Genomic DNA, 20,720 nt, shown 5'->3' with positions numbered 1-20,720 from the left:
TAGGATCACCACTTTATTTAAAGAATGTGAAATGTTAGAATAATAGTAGAGAGAATTATTTCTTTCAGCTTTTATATCTTTCATCACAATCCCAGTGGGTCAGATGTTTACATACACTCAATTAGTATTTGGTAGCATTGCCTTTAAATGGTTTAACTTGGGTCAAAAGTTCCGGGTAGCCTTCCACAATAAGTTGGGTGAATTTTGGCCCATTCCTCCTGATAGAGCTGGTGTAACTGAGTCAGGTTTGTAGACCTCCTTGCTTGCACATGCTTTTCCAGTTCTGCCCACACATTTTCTGTAGGATTGAGGTCAGGGCTTTGTGATGGCCACTCCTATACCTTGACTTTGTTGTCCTTAGCTATTTTGCCACAACTTTGGAAGTATGCTTGGGGTCATTGTCCATTTGGAAGACCCATTTGCGACCAAGATGTAACTTCCTGACTGATGTCTTGAGATGTTGCTTCAATACATCCACATAATTTTCCATCCTCATGATGCCATCTATTTTATAAAGTGCACCAGTCCCTCCTGCAGCAAAGCACCCCCACAACATGATGCTGCCACCCCCGTGCTTCACGGTTAGGATGGCGTTCTTCGGCTTGCAAGCCTCCCCCTTTTCCCTCCAAACATAACAATGGTCGTTATGGCCAAACGGTTCTATTTTTGTTTCATCAGACCAGAGGACATTTCTCTCAACATTACAATCTGTGTCCCCATGTGCAGTTGAAAACTGTAGTCTGGCTTTTTTATGGTGGTTTTGGAGCAGTGGCTTCTTCCTTGCTGAGTGGCCTTTGAGGCTATGTCAATATAGGACTTGTTTTACTGTGGATATAGATACTTTTGTACCTGTTTCCTCCAGCATCTTCACAAGGTAATTTGCTGTTGTTATGGGATTGATTTGTACTTTTCGCACCAAAGTACATTCATCTCTAGGAGACCGAACGTGTCTCCTTCCTGAGCGGTATGATGGCTGCGTGGTCCCATGATGTTTATACTTGCGTACTATTGTTTGTACAGATGAACGTGGTACCTTCAGGCATTTGGAAATTGCTCCCAAGGATGAACCAGACTTGTGGAGGTCTATAATTTATTTTCTGAGGTCTGAGTTTGAAGGTAGGCCTTGAAACACATCTTCCAATTAACTCAAATGATGTCAATTAGTCTACCAAAAGCTTCTAAAGCCATGACATAATTTTCTGGAATTTTCCAATCTGTTTAAAGGCACAGTCAACTTAGTGTATGTAAACTTCTGACCCACTGGAATTGTGATACAGTGAATTATAAGTGAAATAATCTGTCTGTAAACAATTGTTGGAAAAATGACTTGTGTCATGCACAAAGTAGATGTCCTCACCGACTTGCCAAATGTATAGTTTGTTAGCAATACATTTGTGGAGTGGTTGATAAACGAGTTTTAATGACTCCAACCTAAGTGTATGTAAACTAGTTTTAATGACTCCAACCTAAGTGTATGTAAACTTCCCACTTCAACTGTACATGTACACATGTTATTGAAATAAAATAGTAGTATGAATCTCCAGGTAGCACGCGTGCTAAAGCCAACAAACTAGGTTCGATATTAGCTAGCTAACATTAGGCTATCATTTATGTTTGACTCTAGTAATATTACTACACAGATCATAGCTAACAAACAGCATGCTTTAACTTGCAATAAAAATGACTTTCTGACTAAATTAGAAACTTATATGTGAAAATGTAGCGAGACTCTTACCCATATACATGGATGAACGTTTCATGGCAGACTGGAACTATTTAACTACATTTTGTTTGTAGCTACATCTCGTTTGACCAGCGTTGTGTCAAGTCACTCCGGTTCACACTGACCGTGGCGTGTGCAGAATGTAGCCCATCACTTTTTACAACTGATCTGTCAATAGCGCCTGCTAAATTCAGGGCTTCAATGTTGTTGAGAAAAGTAGAATATCTTTTGTAGTTCTCGATGGCTAATGTTATATCTTTCAAAAACAGCAAGGTAGAAAGGACTATCAACACATACTGAACAGCTCACGTTACAGACAGAAGCGTGCTACATGGCAGACCAATCCGAACACATCTCCCGGCATGTCCATCCCATCCATTATCTCAGCCAATCATGGCTAGTGGGAAGGCTCTTGTCTTTTTCTGTGACTACACCAAATAGCCTCGTAATTTAACTATTTTATTTGTATTTATGGGATGGAAAACAACTTTGTTTTTAAAGCACATGAAAGTTCACATATTCCAGAATGCATTTCTGCCCAAAAAAAACGCATCTAGATTTAAAAAATGGTTTACATTCAAATGCCTCTCCTGTGAAGTAGTGACATGCGACATACACCTAGTTTCCTTAATCAGTTTCCTTAATCAATACAACAATCAAGCAACCCAGAAAAGTGCTAAAAATATCCCATATTAACATATGCAGACTGAGAAACAAGGTCCATGAAGTCAATAACTAAATAAATACTGTTGAAGTAATATGGCTACAGGTTCATCTGCCACACCTAAAGCCCATTCTTGTGGAAAGCTGCTATAGACCACCAAGTGCTAACAGTCAGTATCTGGATAATATGTGTGAAATGCTTGATAATGAATGTGATATCAACGGAGAAATATATTTTCTGGGTGATTTAAATATTGACTGGCTCTCATCAAGCTGCCCACTCAAGAAAAAAACGTCAAACTGTTACCAGTGCCTGCAACCTGATTCAGGTTGTCTGTCAACCTACCAAGGTATTTACAAACAGCACAGGAATGAAATCATCAACATGTATTGATCACATCTTTACTAATGCTACAGAAATGCGCTTTAAAGCAGTGTCCAAATCCATAGGATGTAGTGATCACAATATAGTAGCCATATCCAGGAAAACCAAAGTTCCAAAGACTGGGCCTAATATAGTGTATAAGAGGTCATACAATACGTTTTGTAGTGATTCATATGTTGTTGATGTAAAGAATATTTGCTGGTCTGTGGTGTGTGATGAGGAGCAACCAGACGCTGCACTTGACACATTTATTTATGTGCACGCACCCATTAAGACAATGAGGATGAGGAATTTAAAAATGGAGGCAAAAGGTATGGCAAGTAAGTCTGGCAGCCCAACTGATTGGCAAATGTACTGCAAATTAAGAAATCATGTGACTAAGCTAAATTAAAATTAAAAATAAACTATACTATGAACAAAATATGAATTATATAAAGAATGATAGTAAAAAGCTTTGGAGCACCTTAAATTAAATTTTGGGGAAATAAGCCAACTCGGCTCCATCATTCATTGAATCAGGTGGCTCATTTATCACAAAACCCACTGATATTGCCAACTACTTTAATTACTTTTTCATTGGCAAGATAAACACACTTAGGGATGACATACCAACAACAAACGCTGACACTACACATCCAAGTATATCTGACCAAATTATGAAAGATAATAATTGTAGTTTTGAATTCCATAAAGTCAGTGTGGAAGAGGTGAAAAAATGATTGTTGTCTATCAACAAGGACAAGCCACTGGGGTCTGACAATCTGGATGGAAAATTACTGAGGATAATAGCGGACGATATTGTCACTCCTATTTGCCACATCTCCAATTTAAATCTACTAGAAAGTGTGTGCTCTCAGGCCTGGAAGGAAGCTAAAGTCATTCCGCTACCCAATAATAGTAAAGCCCCCATTACTGGCTCAAATAGCTGACCAATTAGCCTGTTACCAACCCTTAGTAAAAAAATGGTGTTTGACCAGATACAATGCAATTTCACAGTAAACAAACTGACAACAGACTTTCAGCATGCATATAGAGAAGGACACTCAACAAGCACAGCACTTACACAAGTGACTGAGAGAAATTGATGATACAATGATTGTGGGGACTGTCTTGTTAGACTTCAGTGCAGCTTTTGACATTATCGATCATAGTCTGCTGCTGGAAAATCTGATGTGCTATGGCTTTACGTCCCCTGCTATAATGTGGATAAAAAGTTACTTGTCTATCAGAACACAGAGGGTGTTCTTTAATGGAAGCCTCTCAAACATAATCCAGGTAGAAGCAGGAATTCCCCAGGGTAGCTGTTTAGGCCCCTTGCTTTTTTCAATCTTTACTAACGACATGCCACTGGCTTTGAGTAAGGCTAGTGTGTCTATGTATGCGGATGACTCAGCAATATACACGTCAGCTACTACAGCGACTGAAATGACTGCAACACTCAACAGATAGCTAGTTAGTTTTGGAATGGGTAGCAAGGAATTGTATTTGGGACAAATCATTCACTAAACCCTAAACCTCAACTACATCCCAAATGAATAATGTGGAAATTGAGCTGAGCTGTCATGGTCAAAACACATTGATAAAACAGTAGCCGAGATCAGGAGAAGTCTGTCCATAATAAAGCGCTGCACTGAATTCTTAACAAAACTATCAACAAGGCAGGTCCTGCAGGCCCTGGTTTTGTCGCACCTGGATGACTGTTCAGTAGTGTGGTCAGGTGCCACAAAGAGGGACTTGGGAAAATGGCAGATGGCTCAGAACAGGGCAGCACAGCTGGTCCTTATTTGGTATAGTCACAGAGCGCTAACATTAATGATATGCATGTCAATCTCTCATGGCTCAAAGTGGAAGAGAGATTGACATCATCATTACTTGTTTTTGTAAGAGGTGTCGACAAGCTGAAGGTACAGAGCTGTCTGTTTAAAATACTAGCACACAGCTCGGACACCCATGCATATCCCACAAGACATGCCAGAGGTCTCTTCACAGTCCCCAAGTCCAGAACAGACTATGGGAGGCACCACAGTACTACATAGATCCCTGACTACATGGAATTCTATTCCACATCAGGTAACTGATGCAAGCAGTATAATCAGATTTAAAAGCAGGTAAAAATACACCTTATGGAACAGCAGGGACTGTGAAGTAACACAAACATAGGCACAGACACATGCATACACACACATGATAACATACGCACTATACACACACATTCACATGGATTATGTGTTGTAGATTTGTGGTAGTGGAGTATGTGCCTGAGGGCACACACTTAGTGTGTTGTGAGTTCTGTAGTGAATGTATTGTAATGTTTTTAAAATTGTATAACTGCCTTAATTCTGCCGGAACCCAGGAAGAGTAGCTGCTGCCTGGATCCATAATAAATACAAATACAAACAACTGATCTATTACCAGTGTGATCATTTAAGTTAACTCAAATGTTGATTTTTTTTTAATGGTCTGAGAAGAACAACAGGAAGAACTACAAGAACAACAATTCAAGCAAAGCCAATATGTGGTGATAATGTTTGGGCCTATATTTATTTATATTTATTTTATTTTACCTTTATTTAACCAGGTAGGCAAGTTGAGAACAAGTTCTCATTTACAATTGCGACCTGGCCAAGATAAAGCAAAGCAGTTCGACAGATACAACGACACAGAGTTACACATGGAGTAAAACAAACATACAGTCAATAATACAGTACAAACAAGTCTATATACAATGTGAGCAAATGAGGTGAGAAGGGAGGTAAAGGCAAAAAATGCCATGGTGGCAAAGTAAATACAATATAGCAAGTAAAACACTGGAATGGTAGTTTTGCAATGGAAGAATGTGCAAAGTAGAAATAAAAATAATGGGGTGCAAAGGAGCAAAATAAATAAATAAATAAAAATTAAATACAGTTGGGAAAGAGGTAGTTGTTTGGGCTAAATTATAGGTGGGCTATGTACAGGTGCAGTAATCTGTGAGCTGCTCTGACAGTTGGTGCTTAAAGCTAGTGAGGGAGATAAGTGTTTCAAGTTTCAGAGATTTTTGTAGTTCGTTCCAGTCATTGGCAGCAGAGAACTGGAAGGAGAGGCGGCCAAAGAAAGAATTGGTTTTGGGGGTGACTAGAGAGATATACCTGCTGGAGCGCGTGCTACAGGTGGGTGATGCCATGGTGACCAGCGAGCTGAGATAAGGGGGGACTTTTATAGCCTACGGCACTAACCTCATTATTACAGTACTGTTTTGTGTATAGGCTTATGTTTTTTAAGTCATGTAAAACATTTTTTTTAAGGTAGATCTCGGCTTGCATTTTGACTGTGATCTCATTTTGACTGAGAATGTGATCTCGACTCAAAAAAGGTTGGTGACCAGTGCTTTAGAGTAATTGCACAGTTGGAGCCTGGATATAAATCAAATAAATTATTTGGCTCCCCTCATCCCTCGTCCCTCTCCCCTCCCTCTCTCGCTCTCCACAGGTACCCTATCCAGTCACCCAGGCCAGGTTGCTATGGTGACAGGGAGGACTCACCTGGAGTGCGCAACTACGGCAATCGGGCCCCTGACGAGCTGTTTGATGTCTACTGCTTTGCCAAGCAACTGCAAGGTACAATCAGATGTTAGTCATCCATGGCCTTGCAAAGTCCCAGACGCCCCAGGAGCTACGATGCTGAATCAGCCTGACTTAATTCTCCTGTTAGGCAGAGAAAGAGATTCACGTCCTATTACCTCTGGTTGGGAACCACTGATTTAAGCTGTAGCTGGGTGGTGAGTAATACTGCCGTGGCCAGGATCAGGGAAACTGCTACAGGAGGATGGAGTCATATTTACAGCAGGTGCCTTTAAAATAGATCTGGGTAATTTGTTACTGTGCAGAGCCAGACCTGTCAGTTAATAGTTCTACAGGAAGTAGATGAGATAATTTTATGAGAAGTGTAATTCTTGACACCTTGCAAATGACTGGGCTGTCTAGCTGGATAGGATGGATGTTCATTGTCAGGTTCTATGGTTCTGAGTGTTCTTCTGTGAAATGACTCTGCATGACTCATGGGTCATTGCTTCACTGACCTCCTGTTCAATCTTGTCTGTTGACACTTCTTATATTACATTTCACACCACTCTAACCATCTCATACTTTATTCTCATCATATTCCCCTATCTCCCCTGTTACTCCATACCACTTCACCTCCCATACCTATCTCTCTTTCCCCTCACACTATACCTCATTATACCTCCAATCTCTCCATCTCCATCCCCCTCTCCCAGGTGAGGTGTTCCACTCGTCTGTACCAGAGAAGCTGAGCCTGGCCACAGCCTCTACCCATTGCCACTCTCTGGGAGCCCAGCTGGCCACGGCAGGGCAGCTCTACCAAGCCTGGCAGACTGGCCTGGACCAGTGTGACCCAGGCTGGCTGGCCGACGGCAGTGTGCGCTACCCCATAAACCTTCCCCGACGCAACTGTGGCGGGGATGATCCGGGTGTGCGCACTGTCTACCACAACCCCACCCGCACTGGTTTCCCAGACACCACCACCCGCTTTGACGCCTACTGCTACCGAGGTAACGGCTGGGGTCGCCATCACCATGGCAACCTTTCTGTTTAATTTCTGTTAATTAGTCCGGGTTGTTTGTCTCATGCATGAATTAATGAATTATCACAGAGGGGATTCGGTGACATTTTGGTCCCTTCTGGGATCTGAAGTCTTCTACTGTAGCAACCAGCTAGAGCCCAGTATCAGCATTTCCAAGCTCTCAATGCAGACTTAGAGAGAGCCAACGGAGTTCTGTACACTGGCTGCAGCCTCAATGTCCTTGCAGTGTCATTCTAAAGTGTTTATAATGTTGCTGGACCACTGGAGATTTGTCTAACTTAGTTTCAAGTTCACTTTGGAGCAACGGTAGGCTCCAGTGTGCTGTGGATTTGATTGTGTTTGTGCAGAGTGTGATCTGCATTAGACTGCATTAGCTCCTCAGTGTGTCATGGAGAATGATTGACAGGCACTAAATTGATACAGACGTAATGAAGTTTTATCTTAGACTTTGCCCTTAAGTAAAGTCACTCCAGGAGAGTGTAAAAACGTCTCTTAATATAATATGTATGCTTTCTTAATTAAAGCAAAACCAAAAACAGAGGTCATCAACATCTAAGAATATAGATGATTCACAGCTTATTGCAAATATTAATTTTTTAAAGCCATGCCTTATGGCCAGGAATGCAAATAGGAATGCTAATATATTTCTCATATAATTCCAGAACGTGAAGCAGGAGTCCAGGCAGCCCAGCCAGTGGGGTTCCTCCAATACAGAGACCCAGAGGATAATTCCTCAGACACTGAGCCCCAGCACTCTGCCCCCTATCCCCATCCCTCCACCTGGACTGGCATGGCAGACCTGGACAAGGAGGGCATCAGCTCCATCACTGGAGGCAACGAGTCCTCCGAGATCTCTGAGGAGCACGTGGTAATCCACCTCCGGCCAGGGGAGAGTACCCAGGGCTGGGGAGAGGAGAACCAGGAGACCAAGGGGCGATCTAAGACTGGAGCCCCTCAGAACCCATCCTCCAGCCCCAATACCAGCACCCTGGGTCTGTCTGTCCTGGAGAGTCTAGAGACCCACGGAGGTTCTGCCCAGGAAGAGGTGGAGGGCGAGGGGGATGAGGAGTGGCGTTTCGGGTCGTCCGACTCCCCTCTGTCCTCCCAGGCCTCTCCAGTGCTCCAGACCCAGACAGCCAATAACATTCTCCACAGCTTCGTCAACAACCTGATGAAGCCCTTCAGGTATTGGACAGGCTCTGTGGAGGCCGGCACAGAGGCATCTCTCCCAGCCACACCTGCCTCACTTCCCGAGGTGAGAGGAGTACAGGATCAGACAACCCCGGGGTCGGCTATAGTCACACCCACCGAAGGGAAGCAAAAGCTGGGCAGTAAAGGAAGCACGGATAACGCTATCATAGAACATCGGATTCGAGGCTCCTTGCTCAAGACATCCATCAATGGACTCACCAGCACAGAGGAGGGTCTGCCTGATCAGGATAGAGAGGTGGTCACGTTAGTCCCATTGGGCCCTGTGATCCAGTACACACCCACCCAGCCTGGGAGGAAGGGTCCAAGCATGTCCCTAACCAACCCTCAAGGATCATCGTCTAATGGTAAGAACCACTCGCTGAGTCACAATCCATCAATCAGAGAGTCTATGTGGGTTGGCTGAGTACATCGTGTCTCCTTTCAGTTTAGTTCCTTTTCTCTCGAAAAGTTGCTTTCTTTTTCCCTTCCTATTTGCTCCACCTCAGTGTTTCTTCCAAATCAATGGCTTGTGTTAAATTGAAAATGCGCTGTTTACGAAGGTAGTAAATTGAAAATATGTTTTCTGTGGATGCCAGCTCAGGTCCTTTATTGCTTCAGCGGTAAATAAAGTGAAGGTTTGTTTCAGACTATTAAACACTGTCTCAGGACAATATTTACGGGAGTAATGGAAGTAGAATAGACCAAAAAAAGTTTTTATATAAAAATAAAAAAACATTACATTTGGCATTATCAAATTAAACGTTATTGATCACATACACATATTTAGCAGATGTTATTGCGGATGTAGTGAAATGCTTGTACAGCCTTCCTCTAGTTGTTTTTCCTAGACACTACAGTATCTCTGTGTTGCATATGGTCGAATTTCCAGAGTATCAGAACACCACTCGGTACTTTCCTTCTTTGGTTTTCCTAAGGAGAAATTACATGAAATATATATGCACTTTGGGTGTCTATTCAAATAAAATAAAATACATACGTATCTGTCACATATACAACGGGTGTAGACTTTACCATGAAATGCTTACTTATGAGCCCTTCCCAACAATGCAGAGTTAAACAATAAGAATACATGACACAAGAATGAAGCTAAATACCAGTACCAAACCAAAATCAATTCAAATGAAATCTTATTTGACACATGCTTCGTAAACAACAGATTAACAGTGAAGTACTTACTTACGGGTCCTTTACCAATGAAGAATTAAAGATAAAGAATAGAAATAAAAAATGGAAGTAGTGACACGAGGAATAAATACACAGTGGATAACGAATAATACTAACGAGTAAAAACAACATGGCTATATACAGGAGTACCAGTAACGAATCGATGTGCAGGTACGAGGTAATTGAGGTAGATCAGGATAGATAATAATAAGGTATTTGAGGTAGATATGTACATGAAGGCAGGGTAAAGTGACAAGGCATCAGGATAGATAATAATAAGGTATTTGAGGTAGATATGTACATGAAGGCAGGGTAAAGTGACAAGGCATCAGGATAGATAATAATAAGGTATTTGAGGTAGATATGTACATGAAGGCAGGGTAAAGTGACAAGGCATCAGGATAGATAATAATAAGGTATTTGAGGTAGATATGTACATAAAGGCTGGGCAAAGTGACTAGGCATCGGGATAGATAATAATAAGGTATTTGAGGTAGATATGTACATAGTTATTTCCCCTTTTGTCCAGGTGGGAGAGAACAGTGAGAAGTGCAATTAACATTGCTTCATCTGTGGATCTGTCGGGGCAGTACGCAAATTGGAGTGAGTTGATCTGTGTAATAATCAGCCTTTCAAAGCTCTTCATAATTACAGATGTGAGTGCTATGTGACAATGGTAGTTACACCAGCAGTACACCACCCTGCATCCCACTGCTGGGCCGCCTCTGAAGCTAAGTAGGGTTGGTCCTAGTTGGTCCCTGGATGAGAAACCAGATGTTCCTGGGAGTAGTGTTGGATGGCCAGTAGGAGACACTCTTTCCTCTGGTCTATAATTTTTATTTGCAGTGATTGGGGACATTGCCCTGTGTAGGGTGTTGTCTTTTGGATGGGATGTTAAACAGGTGTCCGGACTCTCTGTGGTCACTAAAGATCCCATGGCACTTATAGTAAGATTAGAGGTGTTAACCCCGGTGTCCTGGCTAAATTCTCAGTCTGGCCCTCATGACCACCTAATCATCTCTAACTTGCAATTGGCTCCTTCATCCCCCTTCCTCTCCCATGCAACTATTCCACAGGTTGTTGCTCTAAATGAGAATGTGTTCTCAGTCAATTTACCTGTAAAAATAAGAGTTAAATAAATAAAACAAAGCAATTTAGGCAGGTTATCTTGGATTTCTGGGTAACAGCGACAGTGGTTGTCAGCTTGAAACATGTTGGGATTACACACTGGGAATGAAGAGATTGAAAATGTCTGTGAAGCCCAGTGGTCTTGCTAGTGTTTAAAAGTCTTACTCACAAAGGCCACGGAGAGCGATCTCACACAGTCATCCAGAACAACAGGGGCTTTCATGCAAGACTCGTGAAACAAAGGAATAGGGTCTGGTGTGAACAAGGGAACAGCTGAGTTGTAGTTGAAGTAAGCGTTGAAGTCAAAAGCTAGGTTAGTAACTGTTGATCTGATGTCCAAAAGTTATTGGCGGTCATAGGAGATAATAGTATGAACTTTCTGTACAAAAAAAGTAAAGATTTTTTTTAAAGTCACTAAATAACAAAGTCGGGTTGGAGCTCGTGAGATGACGACCTTCTCTGTCGGCGCAATCTTTCATCTTAGGTCCAGAGCCATCACTAAGCCAGCTTCCAGCAGTGCAAAGAGGAAAATGAAAGCAGAGAATGAGGCCGGCCAAAGCGAAAACTCAGAGAGCCAGAGTCAGTGCTGCAGTGATGTGTTTGGCTCACCGGTGTGAATACATAGAACTCAGTTGATCTGTGTGTGTGTGTGCATCAGTGCGTGTGTGAGCACACGTGTGTGTGTCTCTGTGTGTTATGCCTACATCAGTGCATGTGTGTGTGAGTCTCTGTGTGTTATGTCTACATCAGTGCATGTGTGTGTGTGTGAGCACACGTGTGTGTGTATGTCTAGATCAGTGCGTGTGTGTGTGCGTGTTCATGTCTACTTCTGTGTCTGTGGCTCAAGGACCTGGGATTTTGAGCTAGCATCCAAACCCCAGTTAATTCTCCACAGAGCTGAGCTAGGCGTGTGGGTCGTAAAGGTCATCTTATTGGGCTATTCCCCGCATGAAAGCCCTGCGACTTCAAACCACAATCAATTCCTGTGATTCCTCGGCTGTTTGAAGGAGGGACAAACAGGCAACCAGGCAATGTTTCATCTTACGGCCACCACTTACACAGCTATACACAGCCACCAGAGCTAAAGGGAGAATAGAGAGATAAATCTAAAGTCTCGCACAGAGGTGTTTAAATAAGTTCAGTGAAGGTAGGGCTCCTTCTATGGCCTGGGCTTCATTAGATACAAAAACTGTTGCTATCCTCCCTGAAACCAAAACTCCAAACCCAAGGCATTAATGTTTTACGCTGGGTGAAAATCTAGCTTTAGTCTGCGTACATTATTCTCAGCCTCTTTCCAATTAATGCAGGGCTGGCTAGGTGTTCCTCGCCTCGCTCGCCAGCATTCACATCTACCCCAATTACGACGGCCCTGGGTGAGCGTAGGTGGTCATTATCACCATGGCAATGATGAGCGGATGGAAAACGCGAAGGATGAAAAAGAAGAGAGGAGAGAGGAGGGGAAGGGGAAGGGGCTTTTGAGATGTTTTTTATTACAATTTTTACAGGAAGTTGTTGAATGAATGTTTCCTCTTAAAGTGGCATCACTCGTCAGATATAAACTATGTTATCGGCGCCGCAGGCTGTTGCTTCCTCTAGGTAATCTACATTATTGATTCTGCCATTTTTATTTTTATGATTGGCAGGAAAAACATTGCATGTGAATCTTGACACCTCAGTCAAAGAAATGCATGTTTCCCCATTTCCCCACACAGTCTTAGCAAAGCATCGTGGGAATAAATCTTTGTGATGAAACATCACGCCACTCCAGATAGATGTGTGACATGATTCACATGCCACACAATAACTTTTCCCAGTCGTCTTTATTAGATGCCATATCTTACAACAGTATAGTGCTGAGGATGTGTGTGTGGATGTGTGTGTGTGTGTGCTAGCTCGCATATGTATGTGTGTGCTGGCACGCCTGTGTGTGTGTGTGTGTGTGTGTGTGTGTGTGTGTGTGTGTGTGTGTGTGTGTGTGTGTGTGTGTGTGTGTGTGTGTGTGTGTGTGTGTGTGTGTGTGTGTGTGTGTGTGTGTGTGTGTGTGTGTGTGTGTGTGTGTGTGTGTGTGTGTGTGTGTAACAGAAGTGCTGAGGCTGCACTAGTACACTGTGTCCTGGGGAGGCTTCAACTCCTCTCCCATTATGCTGTGTGACTGGAGGGTTCGACTCCGCTTGTTTACCCCAGAAAGACATGTACAGCTGATTTTCAGTACCGCTGTCACTGAAAACACACAATGGAGCACATCATTGACTTGCCTTGATTTAGTCATTTGTGGGCAGTTTATCACGGTATGACAACATTTGTTTTGCAGGATTTTTATGTGTTGACTTTAAGCCAAAACTCACAACAAAAGATAGCAGTGGAATACGCCAATCGAAATACTAGGCCACGCATGAAATATTTGTATTTCTTATATCAGCCATTAGAATAGATAATTAGACTTGATTAATTAATTTAATCACTCAATATCTCATCATTATGTGAAGTCAAAGTGGTTAATTAGCTATTCACATTATTAATTGGACAATTACACCATCTACAGCTCTTATGTAAATGAACCTGTGCTCACATACTGTAGCACATAGGGGGTGGAGTCAACATGCAGACCCCTGAATCATTTAGTATTGATTTAATATTTCATATGTGGACATACAGTATTTGTCTATGTTTCTCCCCACAGTAATTAGTTGTATTATGTAGTACAGCCAGAGGCCCTGCTGTGGTTCTTTGCACACCAGAGTTAGCTGTGCTTTGCTGTTTAGAGCTACAGTAGAACTCTAGCTGCCTAATATGGTAATACTATGAGGAAATTCACCGCTAAAAACCAACCCACATCTAGTCTGAATTATTCATTGTGCAGATACACTATGGTTTAGTACATTACCTAGGAGCACAGGAGGCTGGTGAGAGGAAGACAGCTCATAATAATGGCTGGGATGAAAACCACATGTTTGGTACTATTCCATTCATTCCGTTCCAGCAATTCCCACAAGCCCGTCCTCCCCAATTAAGGTACAAACAGCCTGAGCTAGAAAGAGCATAGCGGTGCGGTTAATCTGAATAATCAAGGGTGTAGATATGCAGTAGTCAATGAAGGATGGTGTTTTAAAGAAAAGCTTTAGTATCTTACACTTGGTCAGTTTTAGCCCAGGAATGCATTGATTGCAGTTTGGTGTCTGGTCTAGGAAAGTCAAATCAAATCTAATCCAATTTAATTTGTCACATGTGCTGAATACAACAGGTGTAGGTAGACCTTACCGTGAAATTCTTACTTAAAGCCCCTAACCAAAAATGCAGTTCAAGAATTAGGGTTAAGACAATATTTACTAAATAAATTAAAGTGAAAAAAATAATTAAAAAGTAACACAAGAAAATGACATAACAATAACAAGGCTATGTACAGGGTGTACCGGTACCGAGTCAATGTGCGGGGGTACAAGTCAGTCGAGGTCATTTGTAAAGTGACTATGCATAGATAATAAACAGCGAGTAGCAACAGTGTAAAAATGATAGTTTCTATGGAATGAGAAAAGTGTGACATTGCCTTACCAGATCCTCTTGTTTTGTGTATGTTGGGCCTGGTACGCAGTGTGGGTCTGCTACTGTGCTTTGTACTGGAATACAAAGAGGCTGCACCATTATTGGAATGACGACAGTAATCCAAATTAATAAATATTTTAGCAGATTTAGCAAAATATACATAAAGAAAATTGTTGCCATGAATGAGGGTTCACCTCCAGTATACAAGTAAATAACCAGCCTTCCTACGGCGCAACACAACAACCAATCACCATTTAAAGTCTTACACTCCATTCCTGTTTGCATATTAAACCCTAATAACTATGTCTTACATCTGGGCATAGATACTGTATCAGAATAGATCAATTAAATAAAAAGGCAAATAGATAATGAAACTATGGATTTGAATTAATTAAATATAATGACTGCTGCACTGATTCCTAATTAAACACGCATTTAATTGCAATCATTCAAACTATTTCCCTCCCATACTATGTTAATGAATGTGTATTGTCACTCTGCAGGATTCACAGCAGTGGGACCCGGTGTGAATAGCAAGGCCGTGGAGGCTGTGAATGGATCAGGAGGCCCCCTCCAGGGCATTTGGGGTGGGTTGGCTTCATCCCTAGGGACCCCGGAACCATACCCAGGCAGCCAGCTGAGATGGGCCCTGAAGGCCATGAAGGGCTCCAAGCTGGAGGCCCCAGGACAGGGACACGTGGCCTACATGGGGAAGGATTCCACCTGGGAGACCATGGAGGCCAAAGCGGGGCCCCTAGAGGTCATGACCCTGCCTACCAACCCAGAGAGCTACTCTGGTGAGGGGAGAGATCAGAATGAGGACCGCAGCATCCCCCGATCCATCCTGGAGAGAGAGGACAAAGAGACAGAGGCAGAGGGAAGCGGGAGAGGAGGGAACGACTTTCCAGGTGGCTTTGGATCGAACAGTGACACGAACCCAGGCAGCGGTGCCAGCAGCAGCACAAAGCCTCTTCTGTCTGGATTGAAACCCACTGAGACCCAGAGCCAGAACCAGACTCTGACAGAACACACCACTATGTTTCAGTGGCAGCTAGTGGACCAGCCCACCACCTCATCTACTGCTGCCTCTGCTACTGGCTCCAGCCGGGGCCCGGGGGATACCGCTGAGGAGGCCAGGGGAGAGATTGTCTATGTCCGACGCCCTACTGAGAAGCTCCTTCCAACCACCTCCAGTAAGAAAGATGGCTTCCCCCCTGTGATCAGAAAGCAGAGCCTGAGTACAGCCAGGGTGACTGAGAGACAACAAAGCCCAAATGAGGCCACCACACCTGGGTTCACCTCCAGTCCTGCAGCTTCTATGGAGACCCTGACAACCATCAAAACTTCCAAAGCAAACAACCAGAGAAACGACTCCAGTGATTCTACCTCTAACAAGGAGCCAGCCATCTCCATTGCACGGGTTCCAGTAGATAGAGAGGAGACAGCTAGAACCACATCTCTGACCAGAGATGGACCCCAAACAACTGCAGCTTCGACTCAGCTGACCAAGGCGTTGTCCTTTCTGAAGGGCAGCGACCATGAGGAAGAGTCCAGGTTAGCTGTTTCAGAATCATTTGTGGTGGGAAAAGGATGGAAGCCATTGGGAGGGATGAAGCCCACGTCTAAGAAGGACAAAACCCCTGTGACCACAGAGAAGACGGAGAAGAGAGAGAAGAACACCTTTGGTGTCGTTATGCCCAGCTGGGGCTTTGGCCTCAACCCTTCAGGTATCTTACCTTTTCTATTTTATTGTCACCATTATTAGCTTTTTTCTAATAATATTATGTAATCATATAATCCATTACTCCTCTAAACCATAGGAGGGGAGCTGAGGCCCCATGATCAATTTAATGCATGATGCTGCAGATGCTCTTTGTCTCTCTCTCTCTCTCTCTCTCTCTCTCTCAATTCAATTCAATTCAATTCAAGGGGCTTTATTGGCATGGGAAACATGTGTTAACATTGCCAAAGCAAGTAAGGTAGATAATATACAAAAGTGAAATAAACAATAAAAAGTAACAGTAAACATTACACATACAGAAGTTTCAAAACAATAAAGACATTACAAATGTAACACTATATATACACAGTGTTGTAACAAATGGTTAAAGTACGCAAGGGAAAATAAACAAGCATAAATATGGGTTGTATTTACAATGGTGTTTGTTCTTCACTGGTTGCCCTTTTCTTGTGGCAACAGGTCACAAATCTTGCAGCTGTGATGGCACACTGTGGAATTTCACCCAGTAGATATGGGAGTTTATCAAAATTGGATTTGTTTTCGAATTCTTTGTGGATCTGTGTAATCTGAGGGAAATATGTCTCTCTAATATGGTCATACATTGGGCAGGAGGTTAGGAAGTGCAGCTCAGTTTCCACCTCATTTTGTGGGCAGTGAGCACATAGCCTGTCTTCTCTTGAGAGCCATATCTTGAGAGCCATATCTGCCTATGGCGGCCTTTCTCAATAGCAAGGCTATGCTCACTGAGTCTGTACATAGTCAAAGTTTTCCTTAAGTTTGGGTCAGTCACAGTGGTCAGATATTTGATTTGATTTTGATTTGATTCTGCCACGGTGTACTCTCTGTTTAGGGCCAAATAGCATTCTAGTTTGCTCTGTTTTTTTGTTAATTCTTTCCAATGTGTCAAATAATTATCTTTTTGTTTTCTCATGATTTGGTTGGCTCTAATTGTGCTGCTGTCCTTCACAAAATGGCCATCACCTACAGAGAGATGAACCTGGAGAAGTGTCCCCTAAGCAAGCTGGTCCTGGGGCTCTGTTCACAAACACAAACACACCCCACCGAGCCCCAGGACCAGCTTGCTTAGGGGACACTTCTCCAGGTTCATCTCTCTGTAGGTGATGGCTTTGTTATGGAAGGTTTGGGAATCGCTTCCTTTTAGGTGGTTGTAGAATTTAACGGCTCTTTTCTGGATTTTTGATAATTAGTGGGTATCAGCCTAATTCTGCTCTACGTGCATTATTTGGTGTTCTACGTTGTACACGGAGGATATTTTTGCAGAATTCTGCATGCGGAGTCTCAATTTGGTGTTTGTCCCATTTTGTGAATTCTTGGTTGGTGAGCGGACCCCAGACCTCACAGCCATAAAGGGCAATGGGCTCTATGACTGATTCAAGTATTTTTAGCCAGATCCTAATTGATATGTTGAAATTTATGTTCCTTTTGATGCAAGTTACCTGTGGCGCTGATGTTTAGGTCAAGGTATGTATAGTTTTTGTGTGCTCTAGGGCAACAGTGTCTAGATGGTATTTGTGGTCCTGGCGACTGGACCTTTTTTGGAACACCATTATTTTGATCTTACTGAGATTTACTGTCAGGGCCCAGGTCTGACAGAATCTGTGCAGAAGATCTAGGTGCTGCTGTAGGCCCTCATTGGTTGATGACAGAAGCACCAGATCATCGGCGAACAGTAGACATTTGACTTCGGATTCTAGTAGGGCGAGGCCGGCTGCTGCAGACTTTTCTAGTGCCCACGCCAATTCGTTGATATATGTTGAAGAGGGTGGGGCTTAAGCTGCATCCCTGTCTCACCCCACGACTCTGTGTGAAGAAATGTGTGTGTTTTTTGCCAATTTTAACCGCACAGCTGTTCTTTGTGTACATGGATTTTATAATGTCGTATGTTTTACCACCAACACCACTTTCCATAAATTTGTATAGCAGACCCTCATGCCAAATTGAGTCGAAGGCTTTTTTGAAATCAACAAAGCATGCAAAGACTTTGCCTTTGTTTTGGTTTGTTTGGTTGTCAATTAGGGTGTGCAGGGTGAATACATGGTCTGTTGTACAGTAATTTGGTAAAAAGCCAATTTGACATTTGCTCAGTACATTGTTTTCATTGAGGAAATGTACGAGTCTGCTGTTAATGATAATGCAGAGGATTTTCCCAAGGTTACTGTTGACGCATATTCCACAGTAGTTATTGGGGTCAAATTTGTCTCCACTTTTGTGGATTGGGGTGATCAGTCCTTGGTTCCAAATATTGGGGAAGATGCCAGAGCTAAGGATGATGTTAAAGAATTTTAGTATAGCCAATTGGAATTTGTTGTCTGTATATTTGATCATTTCATTAAGGATACCATCAACATCACATGCCTTTTTTGGTTGGAGGGTTTTTATTTTGTCGCGTAACTCTTTCAAGGTGATTGGAGAATCCAGTGTGTTCTGGTAGTCTTTAATAGTTGATTCTAAGATTTGTATTTGATCATGTATATGTTTTTGCTCTTTATTCTTTGTTATAGAGCCAAAAAGATTGGAGAAGTGGTTTACCCATACATCGCCATTTTGGATAGAAAATTCTTCGTGTTGTTGTTTGTTTAGCATTCTTCATCAAACCATTTGTCATTATTGTTCATTTTCTTCGGTTTTCTATTTGAGATTTTTAGATTTGATAGGGAAGCTGAGAGGTCAAATATACTCTTAAGATTTTCTTCTGCCAAGTTTACACCTTCACTATTACAGTGGAACGTTTTACCCAGGAAATTGTCTAAAAGGGATTGAATTTGTTGTTGCCTAATTGTTTTTTGGTAGGTTTCCAAACTGCATTCCTTCCATCTATAGCATTTCTTAATGTTACTCAGTTCCTTTTGATTTGATGCCTCATGATTGAGTATTGCTCTGTTCAAGTAAACTGTGATTCTGCTGTGGTCTGATAGGGGTGTCAGTGGGCTGACTGAGGTCAGTGATAAAGTAGTCTACAGTACTACTGCCAAGAGATGAGCTATAGGTGTACCTACCATAGGAGTCCCCTCGAAGCCTACCATTGACTATGTACATACCCAGCATGCGACAGAGCTGCAGGAGTTGTGACCCGTTTTTGTTGGTTATGTTGTCATAGTTGTGCCTAGGGGGGCATATGTGGGAGGGAATGCTGTCGCCTGCAGGCAGGTGTTTGTCCCCCTGTGTGCTGAGGGTGTCAGGTTCTTGTCCGGTTCTGGCATTTAGGTCGCCACAGACTAGTACATGTCCCTGGGCCTGGGAATGTTTGATTTAACCCTCCAGGATGGAGAAGCTGTCTTCATTAAAGTATGGGGATTCTAGTGGGGGGATATAGGTAGCACACAGGAGGACATTTTTCTCTGTTAAGATAATTTCTTTTTGAATTTCTAGCCAAATGTAAAATGTTCCTGTTTTGATTAATTTAATGGAGTGAGCTAGGTCTGCTCTATACCAAATTAGCATACCTCCTGAGTCCATTCCCTGTTTCACACCTGGTAGTTTGGTGGATGGGACTACCAGCTCTCTGTAACCTAGAGGGCAACCAGTAGGCCCGTCTCCTCTCTACCAGGTTTCTTGCAGGATGACAATGTCTGTATTACCGATTTCTTTGGTGAAGTCCGGGTTCCTGCTCTTTAGGCCAAAGGCAGATGACCTTGGATATTCAAGGATGATACAGTGAAGGCTTTTTGTTCCATAAAGTGTCCAATGTTGTTGGCCGTGGTTTGGCCTCAGGCCAGTTAGTGTGAGCAGAGCCTCCTGAGCATCTGGTACATGCCATTGGCTTGGGTGAGTGTAAGAGTGGGGGTTGGGCCTGTTTGCCTGCTCACAACCTGGGTGTATGTGTGACTTCCATGTTGAGGCCCTCTTTGCGGGGGTGGGGTGCATGGGGTGGGCAGGAGTGGCATAGGTCTGATCTGAGGGGGCCTAAATGGGGTGTGGGCATGGTTGACGTGGGGGTGTCGATTGTTTGGGGTTGGGGTGTGGATGTGTCTGGGGGTGCTGTGGTCTGGATGTAAGTCCTCTTGGTGTGGGTCCTCTATGTGTAGGTCCAGGGGGTCCTGCAGGTCTGGGAGGGTGTCTCGCTGGTCTGGGTGGGGTGTCTATTGATCTGTTGCTCCTGTGTGAAGTCCGGGCAAAGGTGGGCACTGGTAGAGGTAGAGTCCGGGCAAAGGTGGGCACTGCTGCCTTGTAGAGGTGGACCTGGTCTCTCTCTCTCTCTCTCTCTCTCTCTCTCTCTCTCTCTCTCTCTCTCTCTCTCTCTCTCTCTCTCTCTCTCTCTCTCTCTCTCTCTCTCTCTCTCTCTCTCTCTCTCTCTCTCTCTCTCTATACATTGATTATACCAACCGTTAGGAACATCTTCCTAATATTGAGTTGTACCCCCCCTTTTGCCCTCATAACATCCTCAATTCGTCATGGCATGGGCTCTACAAGGTGTCGAAAGCATTTCACAGGGATGCTGGCCCATGTTGACTCCAATGCTTCCCACAGTTGTGTCAAGTTGGCTGGATGTCCTTTGGATGGTGGACCATTCTTGATACACATGGAAAACTGTTGAGTGTGAAAACCCAGCAGTATTGCAGTTC

The 20,720-nt window shown here is 43.1% G+C and overlaps 1 protein-coding gene across 1 annotated transcript in view; it reads left to right on the top strand.

Annotated features, from left to right (window-relative positions):
• LOC112253280 (neurocan core protein) overlaps positions 1 to 20,720 on the top strand; it is a 182,652-nt gene that overhangs the window by 11,558 nt on the left and 150,374 nt on the right. Inside the window, exons 4-7 of the mRNA XM_042323689.1 lie at positions 6,240 to 6,367; positions 7,027 to 7,320; positions 8,015 to 8,908; positions 14,900 to 16,123. Of these exons, the coding sequence (XP_042179623.1) occupies positions 6,240 to 6,367; positions 7,027 to 7,320; positions 8,015 to 8,908; positions 14,900 to 16,123 (2,540 nt within the window). The remainder of the gene's footprint in view (positions 1 to 6,239; positions 6,368 to 7,026; positions 7,321 to 8,014; positions 8,909 to 14,899; positions 16,124 to 20,720) is intronic.

The sequence above is a fragment of the Oncorhynchus tshawytscha genome, linkage group LG06 (assembly GCF_018296145.1).
Source record: "Oncorhynchus tshawytscha isolate Ot180627B linkage group LG06, Otsh_v2.0, whole genome shotgun sequence".
Lineage (NCBI taxonomy): Eukaryota > Metazoa > Chordata > Actinopteri > Salmoniformes > Salmonidae > Oncorhynchus > Oncorhynchus tshawytscha.
This window is presented reverse-complemented; position numbering and strand designations above follow the sequence as displayed.